Source organism: Arachis hypogaea, chromosome 12, assembly GCF_003086295.3.
Source record: "Arachis hypogaea cultivar Tifrunner chromosome 12, arahy.Tifrunner.gnm2.J5K5, whole genome shotgun sequence".
Lineage (NCBI taxonomy): Eukaryota > Viridiplantae > Streptophyta > Magnoliopsida > Fabales > Fabaceae > Arachis > Arachis hypogaea.
Genome location: NC_092047.1, coordinates 106,095,903 through 106,119,413, shown reverse-complemented (window position 1 = coordinate 106,119,413; position 23,511 = coordinate 106,095,903). Strand labels below are relative to the sequence as shown.

The 23,511-nt window shown below is 35.1% G+C and overlaps 2 protein-coding genes across 2 annotated transcripts; one reads left to right on the top strand and one right to left on the bottom strand.

Moving 5' to 3' along the window:
* The first annotated feature begins 13,682 nt into the window (after window positions 1-13,682).
* Window positions 13,683-16,641, top strand: LOC112728061 (proteasome subunit alpha type-4). Its single transcript, XM_025778041.3, has 2 exons — window positions 13,683-13,873; window positions 15,666-16,641. Exon 2 carries the CDS (start codon window positions 15,699-15,701, stop codon window positions 16,449-16,451), a length of 753 nt encoding a protein of 250 aa, XP_025633826.1. The 5' UTR covers window positions 13,683-13,873; window positions 15,666-15,698; the 3' UTR covers window positions 16,452-16,641.
* A 630-nt stretch (window positions 16,642-17,271) lies between these two features.
* On the bottom strand, window positions 17,272-23,239 carry LOC112728060 (protein trichome birefringence-like 34). The gene is made up of 5 exons (XM_025778040.3): window positions 22,762-23,239; window positions 21,530-21,707; window positions 20,150-20,346; window positions 18,517-18,675; window positions 17,272-17,895 (listed from the first exon to the last, which is right to left on the bottom strand). Exons 1-5 carry the CDS (start codon window positions 23,124-23,126, stop codon window positions 17,547-17,549), a joined length of 1,248 nt encoding a protein of 415 aa, XP_025633825.1. The 5' UTR covers window positions 23,127-23,239; the 3' UTR covers window positions 17,272-17,546.
* Between the last annotated feature and the right edge of the window lie 272 nt (window positions 23,240-23,511).

Genomic DNA, 23,511 nt, shown 5'->3' with positions numbered 1-23,511 from the left:
CTGAAAAGGTTCACCCAGTTATGTATCTGTGGCATGTATGTATCCGGTGGTAATACTGGAAAACAGAGTGCTTAGGGCCACGGCCAAGACTCATAAAGTAGCTGTGTTCAAGAATCAACATACTGAACTAGGAGAATCAATAACACTATCTAAAATCTAAGTTCCTATAGATGCCAATCATTCTGAACTTCAATGGATAAAGTGAGATGCCAAAACTATTCAAGAGGCAAAAAGCTACTAGTCCCGCTCATCTGATTGGAACTAAGTTTCATTGATATTTTGGAATTTATAGTATATTCTCTTCTTTTTATCCTATTTTATTTTCAGTTGCTTGGGGACAAGCAACAATTTAAGTTTGGTGTTGTGATGAGCGGATAATTTATACGCTTTTTGGCAATATTTTTACATGGTTTTTAGTATGATTTAGTTAGTTTTTAGTATATTTTTATTAGTTTTAAATAAAATTCACATTTCTGAACTTTAATAAGAGTTTGTGTATTTTTCTGTGATTTCATGTAATTTCTGGCTGAAATTGAGGGACTTGAGCAAAAATCAGATTCAAAGGTTGAAGAAGGACTGCAGATGCTGTTGGATTCTGACCTCCCTACACTCAAAGTGGATTTTCTGGAGCTACAAAAGTTCAAATGGCACGCTCTCAATTGCGTTGGAAAGTAGACATCCAGGGCTTTTCAGAAATATATAATAGTCCATACTTTGCCCGAGTTTAGATGACGAAAACTGGTGTTCAACGCCAGCTTTCTGCCCTATTCTGGAGTTAAACGCCAGAAACAGGTTGCAAAGCAGAGTTAAACGCCAGAAACAAGTTACAAACTGGCGTTTAACTCCAAGGAAGACCTCTACACATGAAAGCTTCAACGCTCAGCCCAAGCACACACCAAGTGGGCCCGGAAGTGGATTTCTGCATCAATTACTTATTTCTGTAACCCTAGTGACTAGTTTAGTATAAATAGAACTTTTTACTATTGTATTAGGGATCTTTTGATCATGTTTTGATTATTGAAACCTCTTTGGGAGGCTGGCCATTCGGCCATGTCTGGACCATTATCACTTATGTATTTTCAACGGTAGAGTTTCTACACACCATAGATTAAGGTGTGGAGCTCTGTTGTTCCTCATGAATTAATGCAAAGTACTATTGTTTTTCTATTCAATTCGAGCCTATTTCTTCTCTAAGATATTCATTCACACACAAGAACATGATGAATGTGATGATTATGTGACGCTCATCATCATTCTCACTTATGAACCCGTGCCTGACAAACACTTCCGTTCTACATGCAAACAAGCTTGAATGCATATCTCTTAGCCTCATGATCTACGATCAGAGTCTTCATGGTATAGGCTAGAATTATTGGCAGCCATTCTTGAGATCCGGAAAGTCTAAACCTTGTCTGTGGTATTCCGAGTAGGATCTGGGAAGGGATGGCTGTGACGAACTTCAAACTCGCGAGTGCTGGGCGTAGTGACAGACGTAAAAGGATTACTGAATCCTATTCCAGTATGATCAAGAACCGATAGATGATTAGCCATTCACTGACAGCGCATCTTGCGTGTACCAATTGAATTACTTTGAAAAAAAGAAATGAAACTGAAAAAATGAATGCTTTCTTCGGAAAAAGAGATTTTGTTTTGATAGAAGGGGCCCTCTTTGGATTCGAAATCCGACTAATATTCATTAATGATTGGATGAAGACAGCAGGAAGCAGAGGTTTAAGAGGAACAAAATCATCTCTATACGCTTATCTGAAATTCTCACCAATGAATTACATAAGTATTTCTATCCTATTTTATATTTTAATTATATTTTAATTATCAATTCACCATAACTATTTGAAATCCGCCTGAATGAGATTTACAAGGTGACCATAGATTGCTTCAAGCCGACAATCTCCGTGGGATCGACCCTTACTCACGTAAGGTTTATTACTTGGACGACCCAGTGCACTTGCTGGTTAGTTGTGCGAAGTTGTGAAGAAGAACTAAGATTATGAACGTGCGTATTAAGTTTTCAGCACCGTTACCAAGGAATGAATGATCACGATTTTGCATACCACTGACTAAGCTAAGGGTAGAGGTTCAGACCTTCAGACAAAAAGATAGTGTGACCCTTTATGAAGCTTGGAAGAGGTACAAGCTGCAGACCAGGAAATGCCCCACCTGACATGTTTTCTAAATGGACCCAGCTGGAGATCTTTTATGAGGACCTCTGTGAAATATCCAAAATGTGTTTAGATAATTCTGCAGGTGGTTCATTGCACATGAAGAAAATGCCTGAAGAGACTACTGAGCTTATTAAATTGGTTGCTAACAACCAATATCTTTACTCCTCTAACAAGATTCTTGTGAACTCTGGAACTCCTCAGAAGAAAGAAATTTTGGAAGTAGAGACCTTAGATGCTATTCTTGCTCAGAACAAAGCCATGTCTCAACAGATTAATATGCTTACTCAACACTTGAGTGGGATGCAAGTTTCAGCTGTCAATGCTCAAAATGCCCCTCAAGAGACTCCATATGACATGAATGGTGGCTTCATTTAAGGTGAGAATTATGACTATGCTCAATTTCCTTCTGAACAGGTCAACTATATGGAGAATGCCCTTAGAAACCCCAATAATGATCCATATGCCAAGACCTATAATTAGGGAGGAGAAATCACCCAAATCTAGGGTGGAGAGAGCAACCTCAGAGGCCACAGAATTTTAATAATAATTCTCAGGGAGGTTTTTAACAAAATAATTTTAATAACCACCAGTTTCAGTCATCTCAGCAAGTAACTCCTCAGTCTCAAAAGACTACTGATTTGGAAGCACTAATGGCGAGTTTTATACAGGAAACCAGAGCATCAATCAAGAACTTGGAGATTCAGATGGGTCAATTAGCCACAAAAGTTAATAAAATTGATTAGAAGACTACTAATAGCCTTCCTGGTAACACAATTCTAAACCCAAGAGAGGAATGCAAGGCTATCACCTTGATAAGTGGACAAGTGGCAAGTACGAAAGTACAAGTTACTGAAGAGCCAGTTGAAAAAGAAGCTCCAGAGCAGACTGAAGATACAGTAGTACACGCCCCTCCTAGGCATGCAGACAACCCTTTTTTAGTCACTCTTGACACACATCCAACATTACCTAAAGCTCCTGAATACAAGCCTAAATTGCCATATCCTCAGAGACTTCAAAAGGAGACCAAGGACAAGCAGTTTTCAAAGTTCTTGGAAGTCTTCAGAAAGTTGCAAATCAATATTCCTTTTGTTGAGATTTTGGAGCAAATGTCTCTCTATGTTAAATTCATGAAGAAGTTGTTATCAAAGAAGAAGCCTTTAAAGGGAGATGAGACAGTGGTCTTGACTAAAGAATGTAGTGCCATAATTCAGAATAACTTTCCAAGGAAGATGCCAGATCCAGGGAGCTTTCAAATTCCATGTACCATTGGGAACACCACCTTTGAGAAAGCCCTATGTGATCTGGGTGCAAGCATAAATCTAATGCCTTTGTTTGTGATGAAGAAATTGCAAATCCAAGAGGCACAACTCACAAGGATAGCATTACAAATGGTAGACAAATCCTTAAAGCCTGCATGTGGATTAGTGGAGAATATCTTGGTCAAAGTGGATAAGTTCTTCCTCCCGGTAGATTTTGTGATTCTTGACACGGAAGAGGATGAGAATGCCTCTATAATTCTAGGAAGGCCATTCCTAGCCACTGGGAGAGCTCTGATTGATGTGGAAGAAGGTGAATTAGTGCTTAGAGTGCATAATGAACAACTGATCTTTCATGTCTTCGAAGATGTACATTCATCAGGTAAAGAAGAGAGGTGCATGCAGACTGAGCTTATTGATCCAAACCTTTAAAAACCCTCTGATGATGCACAACAGAATCTGCAGCTCAAACCTCCTTTGGTGACAATCAACAAAATTTTTTCTGACATCAAACCTAAGTTTGGTGTCAGGAATACATCATCCACCAAGGAGGAGGTCCCCAAAAAGAAGAAAGTACCCAGGGGATGGAGAAATAAAAAGATTTCCATTGAAGACTTCTCCCCAGGAATGAAGGTGGTATTCACTGCATGCCCAATCTTGCCTCATACAGTGAACATGATCCTGTCTCTTAAGCATATAGAGTTGATCCATGAGAGCACAGGGAAGAAGTTTACAGTGAGGGGTGAAGAGCTGAGCCCCTATGATCCTCCTCCTTAGAGGAGCTCACCGTCAAGTTAGTGACGGTAAAGAAGCGCTTGTCGGGAGGCAACCCGGTATTTTTGTATCCTTAAGTTTGATTGTTACTTTGATTTTTTTTACTTTAGTTATTTATTTAAGTTTTGTTTGAGTTTCTACTGTTTTTCCTGTGTTTTATGTGTATTTGGATCATGCAGAGTGATTAGAACAGAAACAGGTGCATTAAGACAAAGTGCCGGACACCCTGGAGGGAGTTGTTGCGGACAGGGTGGCGCCTAACTTCACTTTCTGAAGTTAGGCGCCATTTGTGCGTGCAAGTAGATGTTCTCCACTGGGTGTTGGCACCTAACTTCACTTTCTTAGGCGCCACTAAAAAAGGGGGGTTCACACCTAACTTGGGTTGCACCAAGTTAGGCGCTAGAAGGATAGTTCCATTCATGAGGCTTGGCGCTAACTCCACCTCCACCAAGTTAGACGCCAAGTTGCTTGCTTTGCCCATCTTAAAACAAAATCATACATTCCTACACCAAATCTCATGATTTATTCCCCACACCCTTTCCTAATTCCACTTTCCTTTATTTCCCTCCCCATATATTCTTTTATCAAAACCCCTTTGACTAAAGAACCCACTCCCACCCGTGATCATCCCCAATCCTTTTCACCCTATTTCCCCTATAACCCCCCTTCATCACCTAATATATATATACCCCTTAAAAAAATAAAATCAATAAAATCAATAAATAAATATATATTAATTAATTTTAACCTCTCTTGTCCTTTTATCATTGTCTTTTTCTTTTGTAATATATATATATATATATATTTAATTAATTTTAACCTCTCTTGTCCTTTTATCATTGTCTTTTTCTTTTGTAGTATTTTTTGTTTTTCATCATCCGTGCACCTTTTATGTCTCTCTTTTTTTTTCAGTTTTTCTTTGCTTGAGGACAAGCAAACTTTTAAGTTTGATGTTGTCGCTTCGCTTGTGGCTTTTTTGTTTATTTTAATGGCACCAAAGAGAGACGAATCATCTTCACGGAGGAGCACAGCCTGAAGAATGAGACGACCACTAGGATAACTGAGGTGGTTGAGTTCCTTTCATTCTATATTTTCTTCCATTCTTATTATGTTATATTCCTGTTTTCTGCTATTTTACTTGAATGTTTGCATGATCTTTAGTAATTTTGAGTCCTATGTTCTAGTTTAATTCTGTTATTTTGAAATTTTAGTTATTTATCTTTTAATTGAAGAGATGTCTCATGTACCGCTCACTGATCTTGAATCTAAAAAGAAAAAGAAAAAGAAGTGATGTATTGCATGAGAAATTGAGTTTATATTAAAGAGTAGTCTTATTTACTTAATTGTGGTGGTATTATCTATGATTCTGAACGCATGATATGAACAATGCATATTTTAATTTGAATCAAAGGATGTTGATGCATGAGGAACAAGAATTTAGAGAACTATTATGAACTCTCTGAAGTAAAAAAAAGCTTAATCCTTGAAGTAAAAGAAACAACAAAAGAAAAATAAAAGCAAGGTCCAAGGCTCTGAGCATCAATGACTAGGGAGGTCAAACATGATTAAAAGCTCAAAGAGTTGTTTCCCTAGTCATATGCTTGTGGTGTAATTGTGTCAAGTAATCCTTGAGACAGAGCACTAAGATTCAAGATCAAGTGAATTTAACAGAGTATGCCAAAGGCTTTGAGCACCACTGTCTGGGAGTAACTGAAACAAAAATCAGAACCTAAAGAGAGTTTTTCAGTTAAGTGTTTGTGGTGTTTTTGTGTCAAGTAAAGCTTGAAATAAAGCATTTAAAGTCACGGCTAGGCTCAAGGTGCAAAGCACCAAAGAAAAGAGAATGAAATAAAATTTACTGTGTTCAAGGATTAAACCAAAGTATAAAGGCCAGAAAATTCATAATATTATCCGAATTCCAATTCCAAATGACAGTGACATTCCTCTGATTCAAAGGATAGTGAGATGCCAAAACTGTTCATGTAACACCCTAATATTCAAATCCTTATGCTCGAGTCATAAGTCAATGATAATAAGGTGGTACGACTCTCAAGTGGATTTTTAATACATAGTTTATAAGTAAAATTGAAAGGAGTATTAAACGAGAAACCTGAAAAGGAGTAAAAATAAAATTACGAATATCGTAGTGCTCAAGTATCGACAACTAAAAGATAAAGCGTGAAGTCGAAAACGATATACAGATAAAGGCATAAAGGAGAGTAAGAGAATGACAGTATATAGATACATAATATAAGTAAATAGCCACTAGTCATGACCCGCAAATTTTAGGCCGGGTAGGGTACAGTATGAAAGTAGTTGACAACAGTATCTCCTAATCTCTCCCAAAAGAAACATAAGAGCCTCTATAGGCAAGTTCAAAAGAGTTCAATACATAATATAAGCCTTTCCAAATAAAGGTGAAGATATTCTAAGCAAAATATAAAGTAGAGAATATAAAGATCTTCGCCATCTCTCAGATGAACCACAGCTCACTTCTGAGCACCTGGACCTGTATCTGAAAAATAAGAGATATATACGGAATGAGAACCCCCGATCCATGGGTTCCCAGTACGGTAAAAGTGCCAAATAAATACAATGCATTGTAATAAAAACTCACTAAGCATCCTAAACTTCCTTTTACCAAATATTCATCATATGTTCTCGCTAATCCATAAATAGGCAACTGTCATAAGGGAATGCAAAATCTGGTTCATATTCCTCAAGCTTCCCAACTTTCTAATTCTCCGACAATTCACAATCAGAATTATAAACGAAACCATTCCCAGCCATTTTGTCTCAACAATTCTATATCGTTACCTCATATCCTCACCTAGAGCAAGTGAAATCACTTCACTGCGTCTACCCAGGGAGCGCATATGATCTCATTATCAACCTAGAGCAAGTGAAATCACTTCACTGCGTCTATCCAGGGAACTCAAATTATCCCATTCATCAATAATCATCATTTTAAATTAATCATATCATTATTCCATCTCAACAAGAACAGCCCTCAGTGTCAACCGACACCAACATGAGGGACCTCTCAGTTGTACAAATACAATCAATACAGACAATTCAAAACATATGAATTGCTATATCATATATGCTATAGTCAGGTAACATAGCATATATGATATAGCAATTCAAAACAAATAGGCAAACCCAAACAATTCAAACATATGCAAATGATATGTGCCTGCTGCCCTATGGCTGATGAGTCTCATCTGTCAGTTAAAAAGCCAACCCGACAAGTTCTGGTAGCTAACCATTGGACTGTCCCTCTGTCGTGCATCCCCAACTCAATTTATTCACAATCATAATCATAATCACACAACACACACACTGGTGTTTATTCATGGGGGCGAGCTCATCCGAAACTTTCATAGTGTCTGGCCATACTTACGATATAGAGTCAGTAGAATCTTGAATCTCAACCTGGAGTAAGTGGAGCAGACCCACTGCATCTACCCAAGGAAAGTCGAGACTCAGATAGTTTCAATCTCAAATCATACTGGACTGGGAGCAAGTGGGGGCTAACCACTGCATCTACCCCAGGAGTCTCAAAACCAAACCCAGAGCAAGTGGAATCACTCTATTGCATCTACCCAGGCAGGTATATCTCACCACATTCCGGAGCAAGTAGATCAATGCCACTGCATCTACCCAGGTAGGTATATCTCACCACATCCCGGAGCAAGTGGAGCAATGCCACTGCATCTACCCAGACAAACCCAAACAATTCAAACATATGCAAATGATGTATGCCTGCCCTATGGCTGATGAGTCTCATCTGTCGGTTATAAAGCCAACCTGACAAGTTCTGCTAGCTAACCATTGGACTGTCCCTCTATCGTGCATCCCCAACTCGAGTTATTCACAATCATAATCATAATCACACAACACCCACACTGGTGTTTATTCACGGGGGTGAGCTCATCTGAAACTTTCACAGTGTCTGGCCATACTTATGACATAGAGTCAGCAGAATCTCGAATCTGAACTTGGAGCAAGTGGAGCAGACCCACTGCATCTACCCAAGGAAAGTCGAGACTCCGATAGTTTCAATCTCAAATCATACTGGACTGGGAGCAAGTGGGGGCTAACCACTGCATCTACCCCAGGAGTCTCAAAACCAAACCCAGAGCAAGTGGAATCACTCCACTGCATCTACCCAGGCAGGTATATCTCACCACATCCCGGAGCAAGTGGATCAATGCCACTGCATCTACCCAAACAGGTATATCTCACCACATCCCGGAGTAAGTTGGGCGAAACCGCAACCTTTGCGTCTACCCGGAGAGCCTCTATACTAACCAACCTGGAGCAAGTGGAGCGCAACCACAACCCTTGCATCTACCCAGGAGGTACATTCTCATATGCCCAGGAGGAACCAAGGAGTGGATCCTAACCTCCCACCATCTCGTTGGGAACGATTTTACAATACCAGGAAGAACAAGGAAGGGGATCCTCACCTTCCTTCATTTCTCTGGGGTCGCACTTTCGAGAAAGAGAGCTCAAGATAAAACAATCATTCAAAATCGATTTTCATTTCCAGCCATAAATCAATATTTATCATAGCCATCCGGCTCATAACATAACCCATAACCAGCCAATAATCATTATTAAATACAGCCCTTCGGCTCACGGCATACACCGCACTTCCATCATCACCCTCAGTAACTCATACAATCATCATTACTCATCATTCATCATTGATTCTCACTTTACTTCATCCACAAGTTACCACATGTCCTAGCTTCTTTTCATTACTAGGCATACTATTAAGATTTAGGACTTAGAGGATGAAAATGGAGGCTTAGAAGTCTAAAATTCGGCTTTAAAAACTCAATCAACTTTTGCTGAAAACAGGGTCACGCGTGCGCGTCGCCCATGCACATGCATGGAAGGCTAAAAACGTAGAGTGACGCGTGAGCGTCACTCATGCGCACGCATGGAAAGCAGAGAGATCAAGTGACGCGTGCGTGTCAGTCACGCGTATGCGTGGGTGCGTTTTGTACCCCTCGCACAAAACCAGCACAATACCAGCGCAACTCTCTGGATTTTCTACTGGGCACTTGCATCAATACAGCTACGCGTACGTGTCGCCAGGCGCACGCGTGAGAGAGTAAAAATCGTGAGTGACGCATGCGTGTCGGCCATGCGTGCGCGTCGGAGTACATTTTACCAAAAATTTTTCTAAGTTAAAAAGCTGCAGGATTACATTTTCAAACCCCAAAATTCCGACACACATAACTTCTTTTACAAAATTCTTTTTTCAACCTTTTCTAGACCGTTGGAAAGATCGTTGAATGAACTTTCATAAAAATTCTATTTTGAAGAATTCCTAACTCTGAGGACCGAGTTACGGACCGTCGAAGTTGGTCAAAAATCAATTTTTACCCAAAAACAGAAATTACCAATTTTTCCAATGTTCACAAGCTAAATTCGTTTCCACTCATTCAAATGACCACAACCCAACCACATTCACATAATTACACTCAACCAAAACCAAACCTACCTCATCTACACAATTTCACTCAAAACTATCAAATTCCATCCTCAATTCCTCAAACCTTATTATTCAATAATCAAACCAATTATTCACATGCTAAATATATAAAATCCATCCAATCTCTTATATCATCACACAATACACACATCAACTTACCTTCCTTACCTCTTTCCGGCCTCCGGTCCAAAATTCACGGCCTCCGGCCCAAATTCACAATTTGAATGCATATCCCACAAACCAATATTCATTATCCAATTCATCAAATTCTCAACACACCAAACATAAAAATTTACATAATTCTCAACCCAATCATTAATTCACATTACATATCAACTATGTATATTAGTACCAACCATTTACACAATCCAAACTTAATCCTAGGGGCGTCTAGCCTACGAATTCTCATCACACCACACGGTACTTAATTGAAACTTAAACCGTACCTCTTGTAGCAAAAAATAATTGAGCTTCTTCTTGAGAGTCTCCACCAACCCTTAGCTCCAAGCCTCACCAGGGTCCCACAAGCAATATCAATCTTAAAAATTGTGCACCAAAATCACCCAATACTCTAACATAATCAATTTTCACAATTATAATTAACCTAGGGTTCATGAAGTTGATAAATCACAAAGGTTCGAGGGTTCCTTACCTTAACCCACGAAATTGGTTAATGAAACTCACCAATGGCTCATACTAGAGCACTCCTAAACAATCACAATCACAAGATTTCCTCAAAACCCAAACCAAATTCGAATTTAAAGAGAAAAATGAAAATTGGGCAGAGGACAGTGGAATACTCACCACAAAACTTAGATAGAATTATAGAGGATGAGAAGAGCGACGCATGGCTCGTCAATCGGAGTTCCGGAGAGAAAGTTATGGTGATTTGAAGTTTGATGGAGTTAGGATTTTCTCTCTTCTTCTCCTCTTCTACATTTCAGCGCCCCTCTCTCATTTTCTAGGGTAAATGAGCTGAAATACTCATAACTAATGTTTATATATGTTGGGTCTTGGGCTCACTTAGGCCCGGTTCACTTGGTTTGGTCCGTTAGCCCAATTTTGGGCCAAAATCTTTAAGATTAGAGTTTTAAATTGTATTTTAAATATTTCTATCTTCCCAAATTATAAATTATTATTTCTTAAAATTATTCACTTCTAATTAATTTTCTCAGCCACAGTACTTGACAGATCGCAGCCGGTACTGCCGGTCAAATTTCTAGTGCGCATTTTTTTATCCAGAAAACTATGTTTTTCGACTCAGAAAAATTCACTGAGTCTAAATATCATATTTAAATTATCAAATTCCGATTGCTAAATTTTCTAACCATATTCGCTCCTATTTAATTTATTATTTAATTAATTACGGTTTAACCGAGTTTTACAGTTCAGGAGTGTAGTGTATAAACCCCACTTTAAGAAGAGACAGGAGCTTAAATGAACACTCACTTCTTATGCAAATTCACATCCTAAGCCTATATTAGTTTTGGTTGCTTGAGGACAAGTAACAATTCAAGTTTGGTATTGTGATGCGTGAGCATTTTCTCTATCTTTTCCTAGTGAATTTGCATTCGAATTGTTGAGTTTAATCAAGATTTAAATATCTTTTAGCCACCATGTATGCTACTTTGAGTTGTGTGTAATTCTTTTTATTTCAGGTAGCATTCAGATGGATTTGATGGAGTTTCTGTAGAAAAAGAGAAGAAAGTGAATGATGTTGTCAATTCTGACCTCATTGCACTCCAACAAAAATAACTTGAGTTATAGAGGTCCAATTGACGTGATTTCAGCGATATTGAAAAGCTAACTTCTAGAGCTTTCCAACGATATAAAATAGTATACACTTCTCTCCTATTTGGTATGGTCAAGGTGGCGCCTAACTTGGAGTTTCTCAAGTTAGGCATCAGAAATAGAAACTCCGCAATTGCGTTCAGCCAAGGTGGTGCCTAACTTGGAATTTCCCAAGTTAGGCGCCATATGAAGGGAGAAGCCTCAAGTTTCAATCTTCCAGGGCAGTGCCTAGCTTCACTTTTGTGAAGTTAGGCGCCAGTTAAACTTGAAGGCATGGTCCCCACGCCAAATCAAGGCATCAATGAAGATTTTATTTAATTTTGATTAAAACTTTATTTTAATTACAAATAGGAAAAGATATTATTTAGTTTTAGAAAATATATTTTACATTAATTAGGATTAGATATAAAAGGGAAAAGAATCAGCCATTCGGGCTCTTCTCGGCTCTCTTACCTCATTCCGCACTTTACAATTTTTCAGAATCCTTTTTTTCTCTCTGAACCATGAGCAACTAAACCTCCACTGTTAAGGTTAGGAGCTCTGTTTATTCTATGGATTAATACTATTAATTTTCTATTTTAATTCATGTATTGATTTCAATTTCAAGAATTGTTTTCGTTCTTTATCTTATAAATTTGGGTGGAATGGAAGTATGACCTTATTCTATTTGAGTTCTTGTAAAACTTGGAAAAGCTCTTTACCTGAACAACAGCTTGAAAACATATTCTCCTAAATCACTAATTATCTGGACTTAACGGGATACGTGACATATAATCCTCTTATGTTTGGGTAATTAGGATTTCTGTGGCACATAAACTAGAATTGAACTTAACCCTCTAATTGGAATCAAGTGACCAAGGAATTGGCGGTTGATAAAGGTTAGAAGAGACTAAAAAGGTCTAAGGAATTAGGGTTTAGTCACATATAGTTTGCCATGAATTGAATCTTGCATGATTAAAATAGTTGGTAAGAAAAGTTAATACGGAAAATAAATATCTCTGAAACCTTAACTATTTTCTCCATATATTTCATAACCCGTTTACTGCTTGCTTTATTAATTCTTTGGATTTACTGTTTGATATAATTGAACTCCCAAAGCACCATTTTCTACTTGTCTAACTAAGTAAATCATTCATTCATTATTGTTTAGTCCATCAATCCTCGTGAGATCGACCCTCATTCACTTGAGGTACTACTTGGTACGACCCGGTGCACTTGCTAGTTAGTTTGTAGGTTATAAATTCCGCCCCAACAGTCACAGTTCAAATGTGGTGGAAATTATTAACAGATCCTTTACAAGCTTTGATGAGTGGTTAGTGGTGAGCCCTTTGATTGTTGATAGCATTGCCGGAGATGATTAGGGATTATTTTCTCATTACTTTTGGAGTGGTAAGTTGTTGTTTCTTTTTCTTTGCTCCACCTCGCTGTGTTGAGCTTTTTTTACTTCAAAAAAAAATATTCAAAACTTATTCCTGAAGAACATTAATGTTTATAATCCGAGCCATTTAAGTAAACAATTCTTCTTTCGGTTATAGTTATTATCCCCTAATTCATTAAATTTTTAGAATTTTGGTTAGTATGTGGGATCAGTCTACTCAAACTTCATTATAGTTATTATCTAAATTTGAAGTATTTTTTGTCTTAAATTTATCTCAAATTTAAAGTATTTAAAATTATATATTTAATTTTTAATAATTTTATTTTATATTTAATTAAAATGATTCAAATACAATTTGATCCTAGCCAAATCATTAAGGTAACGTTTGTTTTGAGGTACTGAGACAGAAACTGGAAGATTGAGACTCAATATCTTGTTTGTTGGTTTAGAGACTGGTACTAAAATTTTTGTCTTTATCCCTAAAATTTCAGTATCTCCAAAAAGTGGGGACACATGGGATTAAAATTTTTAGAGATGGAGACTGAAACTTTAATAACATTTTATACCTAAAATACTTTCATTTCAATTAATTAATTCCAATTTTACTCTTTGTACAAATTAAATTCGAATTTCATTCTTATTTCAATTTCTGTCTCCCACTTTGTACCAAACAGAATACTAAAATTTATTTCAATCTCTGTCTCTCAGTCTCAATCTTTCCGTCTCTGTCTCTTTACCAAACACTACCTAAACTATTCAATCAGTCATTTGGCCGGTTCAGTTCTGGCAATTTTTTTTTTTTTTTTGTCAGGGTTCTCGCAACGTTGGTATGAAGTCAACTCTCATTCCCGTAGAGTACTTTTCGTGTTGCCCAATCCATAAAAAAGCCCAAACAAAATAGACTTGGAGACAAAGCAAGTGCCTTCTTCACTGCTCTCGCTTGCTTCCCCTTCCACTCCGAAGCTCGATTTCTCCTTAAACGGTGCGTTTTTGTTTTCCCTATACAATTCCTCTTTCCATTCATTATTTACTTCTCACCTTCGTTGCATTCCACATTCTTCGGTACTTTCAGCCATTTGTTAGTTGAATCTGAGCAAATGATCGCATTTTTTTTATCGACGAATTAAAATCTTGATCCTAGTTGTTTAAGAACTAAGATTTAATTATCCATGTTGATCCTCTAGGTTAACGTAGCTTTCCCTATTTTACATAGATTGCTATTTTCAGTAGTCAAGATTGGTTTTGGGTTTAGGTTTAGGGAGTGTTTTCCCCCCTCACTATCTTCAAAGCAATGGCATGGCTCGTACAGTCAGTGTTGCTTTCAAGCAGGGTATTTTTTTTCCTCAATTGTCATGCGAGATATTGGAAGTTGTAGCTTAGAGCCCCTAAGTTCAAAATCTGTCAGATGGGAAATATGCGAAGAAATTTGATTTTAGAATAGCATATATTAGAATAGAATAAAACTAGCTGAGTTCTTCCAAACTTGTGGAGTTTGCTGTTTATTCTAGAATCTTAGCATGAGAAGTTTGTTTCCTTATTTGGTAGGAACTTATTTAGTCAGCAACAAATGAACTCTACTGAATCCTTATTCTTTACTCACACTGAATACCTAAGCTAAGCCCAAGAAGTGTTAAGGTCAGTTACATTGGTTTGTATCTCTGATTGTGACAAGTTCCAGTTAGTTTTCTCTATGTGATGAGTTGGACCCTGCTTTTGTACTGGTTCACGCGGAAATGGTGCTTTGATGTTTCTTGTATTTTGATCAGCACCCATAGTTCGCAATTGAGAATGCTTGGTGCTGGCTTAAGTGGGGATTTGGTAATTCTGATTGAAGTTAGATTGTGATCTGCAGCTTTGATTTTGCTATCATGTGCCATAAAATCTTTCCAATGATATGGCTGATAGGACTCATATATTAGTTCACAACTGTATTTTAGTTAAATTTGTTGAGGTCGTTGAATTCAATTATTATGGATGAGATATCAACTCAACATGCCATTCATGCTTGTCCTTGGAAGTTTTAATCCTAGGCTTGTACTTTGTTTAGACAATCAATTTCTATAGCTTTTCATGATGGTTCTTCCATTTGGTTTTGGGAGATTGTTTGGATGAGAAATTGCACTATCACCAGATTTCTACGTTGCATAACTTGCTCTTAAACTGTTTGAAAGCGTCTCATTTATTTGGTGATTCCTTCTACGGAGAGGACATGTTTACAAATATGGTGATAGGAGCAGACTCACAAGGAAAGATCTATACAAGGAAGGGCAGGGGTAAGGCTGTCAAGATAAATCAGCTGAGTTAGTTAGCTATATATTTATATAAAGATAGTTAGGGAGAATGGAAATGGCAGGAAGTTAGTTTCTGGTTGAGGGAAGCTTGAACGACTGTTCTAACATAGATCACACTGCTCTTGGGTAGAGTTCTTCACTAAAATACATACCAATACTCTAAAATTTCAAGATTTCAGGGTTCTCTCTTAATGTCAATGGAACACTTGTCTGTAGTAATGTTGATTGGATAAAAATACCCCTTGTAATTTTTTGCTCTTTCAAAAACCTTGATATTTTATTAATGCTTCATGATAATAAAAATTGGTATTCAGTTCATTGTCACTGCACTCATGTTTTGCATATGGTTTGCTATCTTTGTGTAGTCTTTGCTTTTAGCAGATCTTGTAGGTTTGCATAGAGAAAAGTATCAAAAGCTTAGATCTTTTGATTTTTTATTTTTCTGTTACTAAGAAATACATTATTGATTCCTCTCTTCTTTAGTGTTTCCTTTAAACTAGAAGTCAGGGAATCAATATGTCGCGAAGATATGATAGCCGTACAACAATCTTCTCCCCTGAAGGACGTCTTTATCAAGTGGAGTATGCAATGGAGGCTATTGGAAATGCTGGTTCTGCCATAGGGATCTTATCAAAAGATGGTGTCGTGTTGGTTGGCGAAAAGAAGGTAACATCCAAACTGCTGCAAACCTCTTCATCCACTGAGAAAATGTACAAGATTGATGATCATGTTGCATGTGCTGTTGCCGGGATAATGTCGGATGCGAACATCCTCATCAATACAGCTAGGGTCCAAGCACAACGCTACACATATGCCTACCAAGAGCCCATGCCTGTTGAACAGTTGGTTCAGTCTCTTTGTGATACTAAGCAAGGATACACCCAATTCGGTGGTCTTCGACCATTTGGGGTCTCATTCCTGTTTGCAGGTTGGGACAAAAACTTTGGCTTTCAACTCTACATGAGTGATCCTAGTGGAAACTATGGCGGTTGGAAAGCAGGAGCTATTGGTGCAAACAACCAGGCGGCTCAGTCAATACTGAAACAGGACTACAAGGATGACATTACGAGAGAAGAAGCCGTGCAACTTGCATTGAAGGTATTAAGCAAGACTATGGACAGCACAAGCTTGACCTCAGAGAAGATTGAATTAGCAGAGGTTTTCCTCTCACCTTCTGGAAAGGTCAAGTATGAAGTTTGCTCCCCAGAGGCATTGAATAAACTATTGGTGAAGTTTGGGGTGACTCAACCAGCAACAGACACTGCCTAGTTTGCTCTGCTCTTCCATTTCTGATGCAGGTTTAATTAATGACAATGCTTTTATTTTTGTAATGCAAGTGACATTGTATTTGCTACACCTATAGTTGATTTTCAACACAGATTGATGATATTTGCTTTCTTGTTGTTGACCTATGATGATTTGTTGAACTTTCAATTATGTTAGTTATTGTGTTGTATGACTTTAGTGTGTCAATTTGTGAAATTAAATTTGTTTTGGTATTTTAGTGCATATTACTGGTTGAAAATAAGATAGAACCTTTTTTAGTACACGGACTATGACTAGGATAGGTTGGTTTTTTAACTAGTTTAAAAACCAAAAAACCAACCAAACCAATCCATTTCAATACGGTTTGGTCTGGTTTGGTTGGCTTTGGACAAAAAAACCGAACCAAACCAATCCAATTGAATTCTGTACGATTGGATCAGATTGTTTTTCCTACCAAAACCAAACTAAAGCGCACCACGGACACCAGTAGTACCATGCAGATGAACCACAATAAACTGAAAGGTCAGTGAATAATTAGTCTTATCATATTGTTTGCATTTTTCAATTTCTTAGCAGTCAATTTGGGAATTTCATAACCTTAGGTTTGCTATTTGGCATTCACTCTAAGGTTATGTATCTGTCTAAGATACCAAAAGTCAGCTAGTGGTCACTGAATTAAGTTGTCACTTGTCAGTGTCCTTATGGATTGTTTCAGTTAAATAGAACAAATAATCAAAAGCTTAGCAATTCAATTACTATTTTTCCTCGGCCACTTGCATATTTTTTATGTCACTAATGGTTAAAACATGCTTTGCTTTTTCCATGAAGCAAACAAGGTAATGTCATATTGTCATGCATTATTCCAAGGAAAAAAACTTAGTATACAACACAAAAACAGAAACAAAGACAAAATATAAAAAGTCACCAGCACATGTGTGATATTTTGAGGATTAGGAGAGGCAATATGCTTTACACTTATACTCCCCTCAAAAGTCAAAACCAATTAGAGAGGGGAAAAAAAATAAAAAAAATTTAAAAGTAAAACTCTAATGACCATATTGCCATTGCATATTCCAAATTTCTATAATCAGTTTTTGGTCATTGATGGAAAATATAGGCATAGAGAAGCTCATTCCAAGTGTCGGAAACTCCTGGAAGGCACCAATGTATGCAATCTGCATAAGTTTTTGGGTTAGAAATCTGTTCTTCTGTTAGAGGCTCCCATTGCTTCCTATAGATAGATGGGTGACCTTCTTTTCTGTACTCTGAGAGCTGTGTGATGTTAAGCATCTGAACATTCAAGCCTCTTGATTTCAAATCTTGAAGTACATTTTCCACCACCCTCATCATTGATGGAAAAGTACCATTCCCCCAGTAATTCTCTTGTGTAATCAAATCCGTTTCTTTGTAGCAGTTTTCACCCTTCACTCCTCCCCATTCATGAGCCCTGCAATTTGCTTAACTTGTATTACAAATATAGGAAACAGAGGTTTTGGCATTGACACAAGCTTAATATGAAATTTTATCTAGAGCACATTCGGTATTAAAGCATGTGCTAAGATAGTATATTAAACTTGTATCTACACAAAGTTTCTTAATTGATTGTGAGTACAAATATAGGCAGCATTTTTGGAGCAACTAAGGGAGCATTTGGTTTGTACTTTTATTTTCTGTTTTCATTTTTAGTGGTTTTTGTTTTTTGAATTTTGTGAAGGAAAAAGTGAAAACAGTCAAAACAATAAAATCTTATTTTCTGTTGTCACTTTTTCCTTCACAAAATCCAGAAAACAGAGAACATTAAAAACAGAAAATGAAAATGCAAACCAAACACACCCTAAGAATCTCTAAAACCATAAACATCTCATATGGAAACTCATCATTAAACTTAACATCATAACAAATAACTTTAATTTGTTATCATAGTTTTAGATGGGTTCTGTCTCCCAAAAAGGCATAGTGCATAAAAAGGGAGGAGTTAATATGAAAATAAATACCCATAGATAAATATGCAAATATCATAATTATATTATTCTTTTAAGGTTGGTGAGAAGTCAGATTGTAATTACACCTTTGGTGAGTGGGTGACATGCTAACAAAAAACAACTGTGTCTTGCTACGATTAACATGGACCTCCAACCAATCTGACCAAGTCCTCAATGCCATTTCATAGACTCTCACCATTTCAACCCTTTTGAACACTGCATCTGGATCTTCAAATGATCCCCACCTACTCATTTCACATATTGTAATCATATGAAGAAAAAAGAAGAGGAAAGAGCTATGTTATTTGTATTTCAGGATTTTCACATATAAAATAAGGTAGAAATTTATATGCAGTTGTTTTCTTGTAAAGTTGATTGTTGAAAATTATTAGATAATTTGATATGTTTTGACTAAATTGTTATCTAATAATTTTTAGCTATTAACTTTTTACATGAAGAGAAATTTATTAGTTTCCACCAAAAAATAAACACTTCTATAATCAGACATTGTAAGGGTGACTAGAAATTAAATTAGTATTTGTACTTTGGTTCCTTTCCAAGTTTAAAATATTCTGATTGACCATTATGCTAACAATATAACTTTTTGGAAAAGTAGTTCTATCAATGGAGTAATAGTATCATACTTCACAAAGATCTATAACTACAAAATTCAATATTTTTCTTTACTTTTTCTTTCTTACCTTCTAATATTGTGTGGCTGATATTTATATGGAGCATGAAAAAAGCATTTACTTTATACCATACATTTTTTGGGGATGAAGTTGCATATGAAGAAAAAATTCACTTTTTATTTTTGATATTGGGGAGAAGGTGGTGTTCTACAACATTATTGGAGTATGGTGTGTTTAACTAAGATGTGAAGGACATAAATCGGACCATCAGATTTGTTATTTAAAATACAATTCTGACCCTCAAATTTGTGTACTTCACTCAAATTAGAGCATCGGATTTCATTTTTCTTCTCTCTTCTTAACAAATATGACCGTCCGATTTATTCTATAACAATTTTAAAAAAAAATAACTTCATACTAAAGAAAAACACCAACCCTTTCAATAATTATATATTACACACCAATTTCCTCCATATTGAAAAAAAAATAGTCGAAAAAATTATGGGCTAATCGAACATAACCTAAAATTCAAGTATAATGAACTTATTTTAGACAACAGTCTACCCATTTTCAAAAAGTTCATGGATCTATACTTTGTTTATTGTTAAAATTTTAAAATAGATAATCAACTTGAGTTTGTTTAGTAATGAGTTCACTAGTCTACTTAAGCAAGTGTTGGAGATTTGAATCATCTTAGATTTACAACTGATTAAATCTTAGTATACCAGATTGAGAAATATTGTGAGAAACAAAAAAAAATTTAAAGATGTCACAAATCCAGGAATAAACTACAATTACACCCTACATTATATTTATACCCCCAATGTTTATACATACACATTTAAATACATAGGTCATTTGACAATTAATAGTAATAATAAGAATAATAATATCTATACAACTACTTAGTACTTACTATGTTTAGAAAACATTTCAAAAACACAATCATTATTATACAAATGGTGGTTGGAAATTAACATTGGAGTAGTTGTTGATGATCACATAACACAGGCAATAAAGCAGTTAATTAAATTAGTTGATGAAATTAAGAAAGTGATGGTTAGGTAAAAGATGTGTGTATACTCACAGAACATTCATTGCACGCCTTCTCCACCAAAGGAAAGTGTTGAAGACCAGAATGTCTGCATCAGTCCAATGCCTAGCATGCTTCTCAATGCTCTTGACCCTCACAATTCTATTTGCTACTTTATGGTTTATTGGATCATCTGAGTTTGATTCTACTAGTAGTGGGGCCCAATAGAACTCTATGCTTGCATTGTATTCCTTTTATTTCAATTTTGTCAAAGTTAACATCCATAAACTGTTATTAGTCACATAATAATAAGTTGTTTTCTTTTGCAATTGTCAAATGTTGGCTAATTAATAATCAAATCCATGTGTCTAATCAGAACTTGTTTCTCTGCTCATGTTTTGAAACATGAGAAAATTAAAGAATTACTTTAATAGTGTAACGGGTTTTTTTAAAGATAAATTACAATGACTTTGCTCTTTTATATTTAGTAAAATTTATTGTGATTTTTCTTTATGAATTTGATTTTAGTGCATTGTCAGTACAATGTAAAATAATTTTATACGTACATTCAATTATGTAACGTTCTATTAATAAAAATAACTATTTTTTATATTAATTACGTGGTCATTTAAAAAAACAAATGTAATTTAACGAATGTGTAAAACATTTTATATTATCAGTACATAAAAATTAAACTTTTTTTTATTTATTCATCGGTTGATATTAATTTCCTTTAATTTTAGGAGAGGACAATATTATATTTATAAGTGTTTAATATTATATTTCACAAAACATAAAACTATATATCTAAATTTTAAATTTGATCAATGTATAATTTTAGAAATGAAGAAAAATTAATTTGGATTTCAAGAATATCAAGTCCATATAGTCATTATACTTGCCATAAAATAGATATCATAAATTAAAATTCTTTTAATCATATAATCATATTAGCTATAAAAATATCTTTTGCATAGTATTTTTTATTAGTTTTAATTATCTTATCGGTCCCTATAGTTTCATTAAATTTTTAATTAGGTTTCTATACTTTTTTTTTAATTGAGTCTCTATACCGTATCAGATTTGATAACTAAGTCCCTATCGTGACAAAAACGTTAGAATTAACGGAATATTCTATTAAACTATATAGAATATTTAGTCAAATATTAGACATATTTATTTTGTTTAATGAAATATTCCAATAATTTCAACGTTTTTGTCACCACAAGAACTTAATTACAAAATTTAATATAATATAAAGACTCAATCGAAAAAAATATAAGAATCTAATTAAAAATTTAGTAATTATAAGAATCGACAGAATAATTAAACCTTTTTATTATTGTTTATTGTTCCATGTTCATGCGATGATAGAAGCAACTATATATAGCTCTATTCTTCTACTACATACTTATAATGCCTAAGATTACTTACTATGGCCTTAAAAATACTTAGTGAGCCATTGGCAATGGTGCGCATGGATTTAAGAGATGGGAGCACTGAAGACTCAACAAGGCAAACCATTGAAATCCATTGGCCTCTATTGAGTGAATCCCCCACAAACACAAGCCTCTTGTTCCTTAGCCTTTCAAGCATTGTTGTGGCATTGAACCTATAATAATTATATAACACAAAAAGATGGGCCACATTCAACTAAGCTAAAAAATATAATATAAATTGACTAAATTAATACATTTAAAAAAAAAAAACTAATGTATGGTAAAATATATTGTTTGTTTTTGAAATTTGTTAAAAATTTTAAAAATATTCATAAGTTTTATTTTGTTTTAGTTTTATCCTAAAAATTTTTTATTCGTATCAAATATATTCCTGACAGCTAAATTTTTAAAAAATTTTGGACTAATCTAGTAATAATACATGACAAATATGTTTGGTTTGCTTGTGTTGAAGGATATTTTGTGAATATTGTTACTGAATTGGTCCTAAATTTTTTAAAAAATTAGTCGTCAAAAATATTATATTTGATGCAAATAAAAAAAAATTAAAAAATTAAATAAAATATAACTTAGATATATTTTTAACAAATTTTAAAGATAAAAAATTATGTTTTACCCATTAATGTATCAATAATTGTCTAGAGAAGTTTGAATGCTTTAAACAGGGTAAGAAAAACTAATTTTAGTGACAATAGTATTATATTATGACCATTTTTTTAAGTTAATTTTTTGTAACAATTATATATTTATTATTATTATTCTATGTTATAATGATAAGTTATAGAATTTTTTTAACCTTAAGAAAGGTTTTTACCGATAATTAATAATTGTCACTAAAGCTTTAGCTTTTAACGACAAAATAAAAAACGATTAATAATATCTAATTAGGATAAATCTATTTACGGCAATTATAGCCGCCAAAGCCAAAATACATTACCACTGAATTAAAATTAGTTGTCTCTGAGCAATAGTCTTGTCAAAATATAGGTCTATAGTACTAATATCTGAACAAAAATTTGTCTCTTAACACAAATCAATTGTGTATCTAGACATGTATTGATGATTTTTCAATGTACTAAATTAGTCAAACTAACCTGAAAATTGAAAGAATAGATATCATGTAGTTACATAAAATTATAATTTTCCAAAATTAAAAGAAAAAATGTGATAATAAGGTAATACTTAAGGGGATGGAAATTAATTAAAGACCTTGGTATGTGACATTGGTGTGGCTGCCACCTCCAATTCTGGTAGCTAAGGTCCTTCCTTCCAAACTTCTCACAAGCCAATTGATCTGACATGTAAGTGCATTGCTTCTCTTTGTATAATGGATGAGTTATGTTGTCAAAAACCCACTTACCATTAAACATGTTGCATTTTGATACTTCAATAATTGATGAGATAGTATTACTACTACTCTCTTCAAACCATTCTCCTCCTTCTTGTGTTAGATAAACGGCAGTGACAACTACAATTGTTGTTAATACTAAAACAAGTGATTGAAATGTGCTTCTTATTCCTCCATTTGTAGTAGTGTTTCCTAACACTATTTCTTGTGATGCCTTATTTGCCATTTATTACAATAATTTCTTGCACCTTTCTTTGTTTTTTTTCAAGATGCAATGCAATGCAAGGTGCAATATAATGATTCAATTGTTCTACTTCTAATTCTCCCTCAATTTTAATTTTGAAGCTTTCTTGATGATGGATAGTGAGGTAGAAGATTATTGTCATCCATAGCCAAACATGTCCCACTGAAAGTGGTAGGTGGAGAACAATGATGCATTTAGAAGTTTACTGTACTTGATATTTCTTAATTCATAGTGTTTTACAATAAGAATCAGATAATAATGTACTATATTCAACATTGACTTTTAGGTTAATTAATTAAAATTTAGCTCCAATTTATATAGATTAAAAATTAATGTTAGATATATAATTATTTGTTTGCTTTCTACC

Bases quoted from the DNA above. Each gene is read 5' to 3' on its own strand.
- LOC112728061 (XM_025778041.3), top strand. From the start codon at position 15,699: ATGTCGCGAAGATATGATAGCCGTACAACAATCTTCTCCCCTGAAGGA.
- LOC112728060 (XM_025778040.3), bottom strand. From the start codon at position 23,126: ATGGCAAATAAGGCATCACAAGAAATAGTGTTAGGAAACACTACTACA. The intron at 20,347-21,529 runs GTAAGTAATCTT...TTGAAATAAAAG, and splicing joins TAAGTATTTTTAAGGCCATA to GAATACAATGCAAGCATAGA. The intron at 17,896-18,516 runs GTGTAATTACAA...AGCAAATTGCAG, and splicing joins ATGTCACCCACTCACCAAAG to GGCTCATGAATGGGGAGGAG.